Here is an 11,881-nt window from a genome sequence, read left to right as displayed (position 1 = left end):
TTGAATTAATTTTGTAACTTGTTTAAATATTTTTGAGTTTTTGGATTTGTAGAACATATTTTCATATTAAGAATAACTATTTTACCTTAATATCATCACTGTTAACATTTTCTCTGACAGTATTTAATTAAAATTATTGTAATCTGTTGTGATTCTGTCAATTCATACTGTCAGATAACTAAATAATATCTAATAACCTTTATATAAACATAATAATTTTCAATATAATCTTGAAACCTTACTTAATATAGGTTAGGTATGATAATAATAATAATTTTACTTACTAGTTCATCGAACGATTGAATCGATCAATTTACATTTTACATAGCTACGTATACGGCAGTACTTATTTCAAATATAATTTAAGTAATATCATGTTATGTCATGAAAATCACTTGCTAATGGAATATTAATTATCGTGGTATTTATTTTATTCAAAGGATGCTTATTCGTTAGTTCCATCTATTTTATTTTGTATTTTTTATATATACGCGGAGCGAATAATCTAAGCATGATTAAAAAATCAAACTATTTTCCAAAAAATAGATTTGAAAAAACTAGAACGGTATTGGTATTTGGATATTTAATGGATTAACATTGACGAAGAATACCAAACTACTGAAGACATATGTGGTGAAATTCAATCAAAACGACGAAAAGAGAGTGTGACTGATAATAGTGACGAATAGGAATCTGACTAGAAGCAGTTCAGGTTCTACCCAGAAGGATTCAGCAATGAGACGATTTTGACGTATTCGAGCAACTTAGAGCTTACGAAGAAAATATGATTATGAAGTCGAGCAAATAATGGAAAATCCAATCGACCCAGGATAGAGTTTTATTGAAAATAAATTAAATACCTACCCTAGGTAATACAATATTTTTCTAATTTATTTTTAATTAAACAAAGTGTTTTCTATTTAATATCCATAATATATTTTATTTGTTTCCGTAATTAAAATACACCGGATAATTTGAAAACTTTTTATTATAAGTGGACTGTATAAACTTAAATAAACAGTTTATTTTGTTATTGATAAATAATATAAAAATTCAATATTAACTATAAGTAGTCTTAATGCTTATAAAATTCTTTAACAGTACATAATTTCAAACGGAGTCGACACTTTAGGACATTTTCCTCGATTGACTATATCTGTAAAAATAAAAACAGTCAGTGCCCTAGACCGGCTAAACCGATAACAATATCGCGATTACTATTTAATATAATATTATAATAATAATTTAATAATATTGATATCGATTACGTAACATTATTGTTATACATTTAATTGCATAGAAGCTGAAATTTAAATAATTATTTTTCAAGTAGATATTGACTTATTAATATATAAATATCGCCTTATTGACTCATTCAGTTAATGGTCTCAAATGGTCTGGTCCCAAAGTGAGTTTCAAGTCGATACGATTTCTATAACAGTGGTTAATACTTAATATCTCATCACATACATATGTCATTTTATTTATTTTTCACATAACAGATCACAAGTATGTATAGCGACGACATTCGATAATCATTGCAATTATTATGCAAAACTCAGTCTTAACATTATAATATATCGGCCGTGTGCTTTTTTCGAGAACTAGACATGATTCAGTGTAAAATCTTAAAAATAATATGTGACGAGGGAACGAGGAGGAATATTGACGGTCGTCACGCTGTCACAGTGAGATGACGACCCTGTGTGCAATTGCGTGACATCAACATCTCTGAGATGTTCAATTTAGATCTCAAATTAGACATCACATTCTGACATCCATTTTTCATCACATAGATTAAACTAATATTAGGTTACCGTACGAACTTCCATAAGTAGGCCCATTTTAATTGACTATGTGAGGTTGTAATATTAACTACTATGCGATGTTTTGAAAAGCTTATCAAATTAACCATACACAATAGAATATTTATTCACCCAATAAGCATCGAGTGTCTTTTGGGACGACACATATAGCTCGCATGGTCATCTCAATGTTGACAACAAATTTATTAATATAATAATAGTAATAATATCAATAATAATATATTATTTCTAAAAATAGAAAAATAACCCAAATATAGTTGATAAAAACTGTAATAATAACGATTATGTGATAAACCAAATTTGTTGGTTATCCTTGTCCATAATTTTCTGTCAGTTGACGGTTGTAAATGTATGCGCGTTCGTGTTGTTTTATTGCTTAATTTTACACTATTTTACTATTTTAGTATATAAACAATTTTAAGAAGAACAAAAAATATGGACGGAACAAAAAAACAGGTAAATAATAATTAAATTATGTTGGTTACAAATAATATATACTTTGCATTCTTTAAATCGCGTTCACTTAGGTGAAATACTGAAACCGTTGTTTTCACAAAGTTGTATATTATATTATGTTGTTATTATGATAAAATGATCTTTGATGTTTACTCTTTGGTTAAATGTGAAATGTCTGTCAGCTAAAAATATCAATAAAAATAATAAATATATAATATATAGCTTTATTATTGTTTAGTGGGTCATTGGATATTTTAAAGAAGAGCATAAATATTCTGTAATTCCAAATGAATGGCTAGTTAATACAGTATTAAACGGTGTCACTAGTTATTTTTGTAAATGGCCCCCACACAGAGTAACGACAATGATGCTAATGAAGGGTGGTAAAACATCCGAAAAATGGAAAAAATACCCAGTTAGAATAATAGGAACATTTGGTAAGTCTTAAATTATTTTATAAAAGTAAAATTTGTAGTATATTATGGGGCTGATTGGTACATATATTTTATTATATCTATATTGTTGTATCCTCTATAGATTCCTATGAAACTGCCGCAGCAAAAGAAATCCAAATATATATGTCTGAATCAGAAAACGATGAAGACATTTTGAGGCGAGGGAAAAGGTTAAAGGTTGATAATAAAAAAAATACTCAATCGTTGGATTTTAATAATGACAGTGAGTGTAATAATTTTATAACTAGTTAAACTATCTAATAAAAATATATCAATTCAACTAAAATAAGAAAAAAATTTTTTCTACATATTATATTTAATACCATAAACCTATTATGTATACAAATATCATTTTTTTTATGGAAATTCTAATTTTTTAAGAATATTTTTTTCAAGTATTAAATCAATTCTTTAAATATTTAAATATTACTTTTCTATGTGAGAATCATAAAAACACATATTTGTTTTGTAGTGACAATATAAATATAAAGTTAAAACTTATATACTTATTTTAAACTTGACATTTCGTTTCATATAGTTTTATCATGTGTTTTTAGGTAGCAACTCAAGCCAAGAAGAATTTGTTCCTATGGGTGTTTATAAAAATTCAGTTTCTGTTAATGGTGAAACATCAAATTCTATTATGTCTTGTAGTAATTATAATAACATTATATCGAGTAAGATAATATTTATAGATTTGGTAAATAGTAATTAGTATTAACGGTATAAATACAACATAATTATATGATTTTTCACCTAAAAGTAACTAAAATCAGGATAGCATAAATTTTTGTTTATTTTTATTTTAGCTGATTATAAAGCATTATGTGGTGCTGTTGAATCTTCATTAAATTGTAAGAAAATAAAAATATAAGACATATGTTTATTTATAATTTATTTGTGTGCAAGTAGTATTATAATTTAACTGTTTTAATCAATTATTATTATTATTTTGTGTAACTGTACAACCAGGTACTTCGTTGCTAAGTGAAAATCATTTTGACAATACCACTGCTACCATTCAAGGTTATTTCATGCATATTTTTTAAAATGTATACCTAAAATTCATTTAATCGATAAATCATTTTTTTTTTTTTTTTGATAGATATAACACCATCTACAATGCAGTTGATTGGTGATAATTTTGAAAATGACACTGCTGCGAGTCAAAGTAATATTATGCATATAAAATTGCTTTAAATTTGTTTTACCTGATTAATTGTTATTATTATTTATTTATTTTGATAGATATAAGTATATCTACACTGCAGCTGATTGGCGATAATTTTGAAAATGACATTGCTGCGAGTCAAAGTAATATTATGCATATTTCATAAAATTGCTTTAAATTTGTTTTACCTGATTAATTGTTATTATTATTTATTTATTTTGATAGATATAAGTACATCTACACTGCAGCTGATCGGCGATAATTTTGATAATGACACTGCTGCGAGTCAAAGTAATATTATGCATATTTCATAAAATTGCTTTAAATTTATTTTACCTGATTAATTGTTATTATTATTATTTTTTTTTATACATAGATGTATTAATACCTACTACACCCCACTTAACCACTTGTAGTGAATTTTGTAATGCTACAAATATATACCTAAATAGATTAGACAAAAAGTTGGATCTTATTTTAGAACGTTTGAACTATAGTTCAAACAGTGCACGTATTCCAATAGACTCTGATTTTTTGAATAATTTTCCAATGAAAGATATTAATAGTTTAAAAGAAATAGAAGAAAACATTAAGAGTGAAGATTATAAAACTAAAATGGTAAGATAATATACATTTTATATTGAATAGTACCTCCTATCTCTTTGTAAGAAACTGCTAATACCTATGTAATTTATTTTGTTTAAGAAAAATTTGATATCTTCAATTGGCGGTACAAGTATTAAAAATTTTATAAAGAGAGTACTTGGTCGATTATTCAGTAACCAGTTAGCATCGGAATGTTCTTGGTCTGGATTTAAAAATAATTTCAGACTTGATAATCTGGCACTTATAATGCTTGTTAAAGGTAATTTTTTCTTATATGATTTTTAATTTAATTTTGCTTAGTAGGACCTTTTGGTATACATAATTGTAATAACACATACTATTTTTTAGAAATAGCTTATGAACATTTTAAAATGGATGATAGCAGTTTTGAAAATATCATCAAAGATTGGTTTAGACACGGGAGTCAACGTTTAGCCCGTGAAGACAAAAGATTATAAAATACCATAGTATTATCCTTGTATGTATACAAAATATACTATTTCATTATTATTTCATAAAATGTAGACTTTAGAAATGGACAGGAGTGGTAGCAAGATCACCTTCTTGTCTGTTAAGAATTTAGGCTTATTTATGTGTGGTTTATAAACCTTGATGCAGTCGCATGACTTGTAGGGAAAATAATTGGTGTAGCATATTAAAAAAATATATATATCATCTTTTAGAAATTAGAATGCATCTACAACTAGATAATAGTATGAAATAATAATGCTAAATACTTTTACTTAGCTGATAGACAAGCACATTTTAATGGTTAGATTATATTATTATATAAATAGCTGAAGTTAATGTTTTTTAAATGTAGTATATTATTATATTAATGAAACAAGAGAACCTTAAAACTTTATCTGTGTATATTTTTATTAATTTCAGTTTAAAAAAGCAAAACCATTACATTTGATGTCAAGAAGACATTTCAATCGTTACACTACCACTACCAGTATTAATAAAGAAAAAGTTGTTGATAATCAGTCTACAATATTTGCATCTGAATGTTTAGTACCTACAAAAGAATCTGTAGACAGTGAAAATGTACTACCGTCAGATGAACATGTAAATACTATTGAAGGCTTGGGTTTGGTATCAACCGAAATCAATTTTGGTAATAATTTTAACGATGTGAATATTCCTTGTGGTGTTGATAATATTGTAAATCAATTATTTAAAATTAGTAGTACACCATTTGAGAATTGTTCTAGTTTCAATAAAAAATTATGTCAATTGATTATTAAGTATAAAATTTCTCATAACTGTGTCAATGAATTACTTGAAATATTAAGATCTGAAGGGTTAGATGTTCCAAAAGATGTCAGAACATTATTAAAAACCCCTAAGTCCAAATCTCATGAAATTAATCAAATTGCAAATGGGTCATATATACATATTGGAGTAGAGTTTATGATTAAACCAGTTTTACAATTATATTTTGATAGTCTAATACATTTGGATACACTTTTGTTGAGTGTAAATGTTGATGGTTTATCAATTACTAATAGTTCCAAGTCTAGTTTTTGGCCAATTTTGATTTCTTTTATAAACATACCTATATTAGCTAAAATAGTCTTACCAGTAGGAATTTTTCATGGCAAAAGTTCAAAACCTGGCTCAGTATTTTCTTTTTTTAATCCTTTTATATCAGAAATGAAATCACTCTTTTCAAATGGGATCCATATCAATGGGAAAAAGTTTTTATTTTCTATTGGCCAAATAATATGTGATGCCCCTGCCAAAGCATTTTTATTAAATGTAAAGCAATTCAACGCTTATCATAGTTGTAATTCTTGCATTGAAGAGGGAACTTATATTAATAGGAGAATATGTTTTTTGGGTATAAATGCACCATTAAGAACCAATAAGTCTTTTCGTCTTAAGAGTGATGAACATTATCATAAAGGTCTTTGCCCATTTGAAGAATTACCCATTAACATTACTTCAGTGGTAGTTTTAGAATATATGCATAATGTTTGTTTAGGGATTATGAAAAGGCTTTTACAATTCTGGAAAAATGGTCAAAAGCCTGTTCGATTTTTAAATAAAGATTGTGAACAACAAATTTCAAATGAACTAGTAAATTTACACCCACATTTACCCTCTGAATTTAATCGTTTGACTCGATCGATAGATGAACTTGAATATTGGAAGGCAACTGAGTATCGCACGTTTTTATTATATACTGGTCATATTCTATTAAAAGGTCGGATAAAATCTTCTCTCTATCAACATTTTTTACTTTTACATAGTGCAATTAAAATATTAATCTCTAATGAAACTTGTTTTTCCTTAAATGACCAGGCCAATAATTTATTAAAACAATTTGTTCAAGATTATCCTAATTTATATGGAGAGGAATATGTAACATATAACGTTCATGGATTAATACATATATCTAATTTTGTAAAAATACACGGTCCGCTAGACCAATTTAGTGCATTTAAATTTGAAAATTATTTGCAAATAATTAAAAAAACCATCCACAGTGCAAAATTTCCCCTGCAAGATGTATATAATAGAGTCATTGAGCAAACATTTTATTCAGATGTACATAATATAAAATATCCTATACTTAAAAAAGAAATACCGTATGATTTTTATACACATAAAGATATTACTATAACATTATATGAGAATGTTATACTTAAAAAATTTAAAGTTAGCTCCACTAAACTGCGTGATAAATACTTTTTTTTGTCTAACAAGAATGTTATTGTATCTGTTGAAAAAATTATGCAAAATAGTAATGGAAAAATTCTTCTTGAAGTCAATCAATATGAAAATATTTCTCCTATTTTCACTAGTCCTTTGTCATCAGATGTCATTGGAAATTATTTTGTGAATACGGATGTAAAAAAATTAAATTGCTTAATTGATTTATCAGAATTGAAATATAAATGCTTATTTTTTCATACAGCAAAAAATCAAGCAGTAGCTATTAATTTATTACACACTGAATAAATATATTTAAAAGTTATGCATAAGCCTATATGTTTAGGATACATTATAATATAATCAAATATAATATTAAATTCAAGTTTATATTATCAAGAATTTATGTTAAGTGTAATTATGTATCTACCTAATCTATTGTAAATTGTAATATTACGATATATTATATTTTATACACTTATTTATTTTTATTAACAATATTATAAGATTTTCAAAATATCAATAATATCTGTCTTATTTATTTACCTATGACTTAAATGCACCTATAGAGTCCTACAAGTATAATAATAATATATTATTATTGTATACATATATATATATATATATAAGTAACAATAATATAATAATACATTGTGATAGCACTTGAATGTTACATAAATGTCACTATTGTGCCATCACAAAAAAGGTAAAATCAAACGTTCTATAGATGATGTATGTGATATCTATGCGATAATCTATGTATATCGGCCAACGATTAAGAGACATCGTAATGTGATATTCTATGGATGTTTCGTTTCAACTTCCCATAAGTGATATCCCTCAACGTGGCGTTTGGCATCTCTAGAACATCGCATATTGGTGTATACGCTTTAGAACAAAACATCGCATATCGCAGTGTGACATCCATAAAATGTCTATGTTTCAATGTATTGCACACAGGGGATATATTGCAACGGTATAATGAACGTTAAAAGTATTATATTATGTGTATAGATTATGAGCAGAGGTAAACGTCGGTAAACTTGCTAATTTAAAATTTAAATAATAATCGATTTGTGTAAAGAACTAAAACATGACGCGGATGAAAAAAATCTTTGACGTTTATGTTTTCGATTGTTTTGAGCGAAACGTGCTGTCTTATATTATTATCATTATTATTACTATTACTGTCATCTGCTCTCGGACCGCGAAATTAAAACTTCCGCAATTCTTACACGATTTGCCGGCACATTATTGTATATTAATTAATTAATCATCGTAGTTTAGGTGTGCACAACAATCACAAAAAATAATACAAAAAAGCTCGAGAACCACGACCATTAATTAATCGTGTACTGTCGCACCCCCTCCCCACCACACATCGCCGCGCAGGCCTCCGCGGCTCTCCGCCCTCGAACACCACATAATTATATATATATATATACGTATAACTGCCCTGCCGCAGCACTGGTGTTCTTGAAATCGTATTAAACAACGCTTAAGTATATATAATTGCATTCACCCCGCGCGTTACCGGGTAATGCCGTAATGGGTATGGACGGCTTTCGAAGTGGTTCCCACTGTTTTCGAACCGCGTATACGAACTACACGATATATTTTTTTTCTTTAATATATTATAATAAACAGTACGCGCACACAGCCGCCGTATTATTGCAGCGCGTGTGAGCGTATTGCGCGGTCCTCCGCCGCCGCCGCCGGGCCAGCGGTCCCCTCGGAGGAAACCACTTGTTGAATGGGGCTGCTCCGGTGCGATGCAATGCGCGCATATTGCATGCACCACACAGAACAGACGTATACTGTTTTAAACGCGCGCATATACAAACCGAATTCGTTTTCCAACGGTTTCAATGGAGTGAAAAGAAAAATAATATTGTGTGAGTGCGTGTGCGTGTTATACGTATATATATATATATTCGAATAAAAAACGAGTGCCCGTACGTCGTTTACTTGCGGTACAAAAAAAGTCGTTTGTAGACTGCGTGTATATTATATATTATTATATAGACGTTGTTGTTTTTTTAGCAAGTGTGGTCGCGCACAATAGCTCGCGGATCAGGTAACAGCCGTCGGGCGGTAACTGCAGTGACGAGGTGGTGAATTCGATTTTTTTGCGAGAGCTATACATAGATAGACAGATAGTCAGTGTAATAATATTCCACCCGCCCAAAACCTAATAAAAAGGCATTCGCCGTCATACGCTCCACTATTATACCCGTCGTAGTGCGAATACCAATGGGTACACGCATCATATATAGTAGCTAACAGTCAGGCACGTAGACAAAAAAAAAAAATTTCGAGGGGGATTTGCAAAATATAGCAATACAAATTGTGCCGCAACATAATAAAACAATTTTTTCCTCGTTACTCTAACCTAACCATGGGGGGGTGAACCCCTAACCCCCCTGTATACGTTCCTGCTAACAGTGATTCGTTATCCGTTGGCCATTAGCCGCCAATAACCCACCGCTCCTAAGAGAATGTCTTGAGCCGATCGTCTCAGTGGATTATCCCTTCGCTTCGCCACCGCGGGTGCTAATCACATTATGCGTGCCTATCAAACACTGCGGTTTGTTGTTGTGACACGGAAATAAGTTCAGAAGGCTATGCGCGAGTTTGAGGCGGATATCTGAGACGGATACTGTCTGGCGGACAACTGCAAAAACGATTTCGACTTTGTCGCTTTTTGTTCGCTCTCGAAACGACCGCCACATCGATTCGGCGGTGAATGGTATAGATGTTTTATAACAATAATATATTAACAACAATTAATTATTATCCGTCGTCTACGATGCGGCAATACCATGCAAATGAACTGTTTGCACCGTAAAAAAAAAACAATATATAAATAATAATATTATGACGCGACGTTCCGTTGTTGCATGATTTATACGCGTCTTGTAAAGTCTTAAACGGTTTTATTGTTGACAGACACATTGATAAACTTCAATAAAATATTTGCCATTGAATTCGCGTACACAGCAACACCAAACACGGACGGGACAATGAATTATGAATGGAACGAGTGTTATAATGCACATAAAGTGTATATATACAATATCTCACGTTATTATATTATAATATCCGATATCACTCGGGGGGTCGTATTTTATTTTTGGTAAACGGCTCGACAAACAATGACTCCGTTTTAACACGAATGCATACAATTCGATATGAAACACACTTGTGGGCATCTGGAAGGAACGAGGGCAAAGTTTACCCGTTCGAGATAATGACTGGTGTGTTATAGTGGTTAAATAACGCGTTTTTCTTTATGTATTATATGACGAACGACGAGAGTATTATCAGGAACATAATATGTATCGTGATGTAAACATTAAATTATATACACTCGTCCAGAGTGTATGTGCAATATAAAAGTATTATGACGAAGACATGAATTGCGCACCATAATGATTGATAATTTTATATTTTCACTGGAAAGATAATATTGCCTATATTACTTGTTAAAAATTATACACGGAACGGCAAAATCGTAATTTTAAATAAAGCGAAAAACGAATTGTTATATTATACACGACGGTTTGGGATTTCGAGCAAGGTGATGGATGTATTGGTTTTACAATAATCTGTACCTATTTAATTTAATTTTTATTTTTTTTTCTATATGTCTGAAGATACGTTTTACGGTAGGTATAATGGTCTTATATGCCTTCCATTTCGAGGAGTTTCTGAAAACAAATTATTGAATATAGTGTATTATAGTTCTTACGTTGAAGGAACAATAGTGAAAATTCACTGATATTTATAAAAAAAATAAAATATCCGTAGATTTTAAATGTTCAACAAATATTGATGTTTCCATATTCGAGTAATTATTTGTTCGTCAAAATATCTTGACATTTCGTCTTATACGTTTAAAATGTTTTACTAATAATTGTCTATAGACTACTAGTGGTTATCGGCTGGTGCATCGTATTGTATTCCTATATTTTTTGTCGTAAAACAACGTCTAAATTGTTTATTTTTAATCGCGTACTATTGTTTATACGCGTGTTTCGTACGCATACACACACATACAATAAACCGAGTAGGCCTGCGATTTGATGCCGAATTTCATTTCGGAATAGATAGCATTAAAGTCGAATCATTTATTTCAACCGAGGAATATTCGCACTGATGCGCGGAGTGAATACTTCTCCCGTAGAATACGCCGCACAGGTGCAATGCCTACGGAAAATAATATAATATTAATACACGTATTGTATATAGGTATACCTGCTGCAGCACACCAACGCCTACGCACCGATGTGTATATACCGCGAGGGGTATAATTAATGCCACCTCCGCCGCCGTATCTGTCGTCGTCATCAAAGCGCATTAGCTTTATATATATATATATATGTGTGTGTGTGTGCGTGTACACCTCTATAATATATTATTATGCGCACATAAAACACATCCGTCCGCGTGTCCCTGTCGACATACACGGCCGTGTGCTTGTGTGTGCGTGCGTGTCGTCGTCGACGTATCAACGTGCACGGGATCCGTATTGATCGAAAAGATTTAACACGGCTTTTGACGATTTAATTTAGAGAGACCGGCGGCGGCGGCGGCGGCGATGGGTTTCCGGGACCCCCTCCTGCTGCTGTGGGCGCGTGTAATAAGCGCAAAGGATTAAGGACTATATATATATATAAATAGAATGCGTGCAGCAGTAAGCCCGC

General features: G+C 30.4%; 2 protein-coding genes across 3 annotated transcripts; both read left to right on the top strand.

Annotated features, from left to right (window-relative positions):
- The first annotated feature begins 1,875 nt into the window (after positions 1–1,875).
- LOC132927817 (uncharacterized) lies at positions 1,876–3,763 on the top strand. Its single transcript, XM_060992410.1, has 5 exons — positions 1,876–2,282; positions 2,521–2,719; positions 2,820–2,960; positions 3,295–3,591; positions 3,710–3,763. The coding sequence occupies exons 1-4, from the start codon at positions 2,262–2,264 to the stop codon at positions 3,450–3,452; spliced, it is 519 nt and encodes a 172-aa protein (XP_060848393.1). The 5' UTR covers positions 1,876–2,261; the 3' UTR covers positions 3,453–3,591; positions 3,710–3,763.
- On the top strand, positions 3,621–5,544 carry LOC132927816 (uncharacterized). 2 transcript variants are annotated; one of them, XM_060992408.1, is made up of 8 exons: positions 3,621–3,763; positions 3,843–3,908; positions 3,986–4,051; positions 4,134–4,199; positions 4,285–4,526; positions 4,614–4,773; positions 4,863–4,992; positions 5,406–5,544. In XM_060992408.1, exons 2-7 carry the CDS (start codon positions 3,860–3,862, stop codon positions 4,970–4,972), a joined length of 693 nt encoding a protein of 230 aa, XP_060848391.1. In that variant the 5' UTR covers positions 3,621–3,763; positions 3,843–3,859; the 3' UTR covers positions 4,973–4,992; positions 5,406–5,544. The 2 variants fall into 2 exon arrangements, with proteins under 2 accessions (XP_060848391.1, XP_060848392.1); XM_060992409.1 differs by lacking the exon at positions 4,863–4,992 and having other exon boundaries at positions 5,406–5,531.
- The last annotated feature ends 6,337 nt before the right edge of the window (positions 5,545–11,881 follow it).

The sequence above is a fragment of the Rhopalosiphum padi genome, chromosome 3, assembly GCF_020882245.1.
Source record: "Rhopalosiphum padi isolate XX-2018 chromosome 3, ASM2088224v1, whole genome shotgun sequence".
NCBI classification, from domain to species: Eukaryota; Metazoa; Arthropoda; class Insecta; order Hemiptera; family Aphididae; genus Rhopalosiphum; species Rhopalosiphum padi.
Note: the sequence above shows the minus strand (reverse complement) of the source record. Positions and strands in the feature narration are given on the sequence as shown.

Coding starts and splice junctions, on each gene's coding strand:
- LOC132927817 (XM_060992410.1), top strand. CDS start 2,262: ATGGACGGAACAAAAAAACAG. Junction 2,283..2,520: donor TGGACGGAACAAAAAAACAG/GTAAATAATAAT, acceptor ATTATTGTTTAG/TGGGTCATTGGATATTTTAA. Junction 2,961..3,294: donor GTTGGATTTTAATAATGACA/GTGAGTGTAATA, acceptor ATGTGTTTTTAG/GTAGCAACTCAAGCCAAGAA.
- LOC132927816 (XM_060992408.1), top strand. CDS start 3,860: ATGCAGTTGATTGGTGATAATTTTGAAAATGACACTGCTGCGAGTCAA. Junction 3,909..3,985: donor TGACACTGCTGCGAGTCAAA/GTAATATTATGC, acceptor TTATTTTGATAG/ATATAAGTATATCTACACTG. Junction 4,052..4,133: donor TGACATTGCTGCGAGTCAAA/GTAATATTATGC, acceptor TTATTTTGATAG/ATATAAGTACATCTACACTG.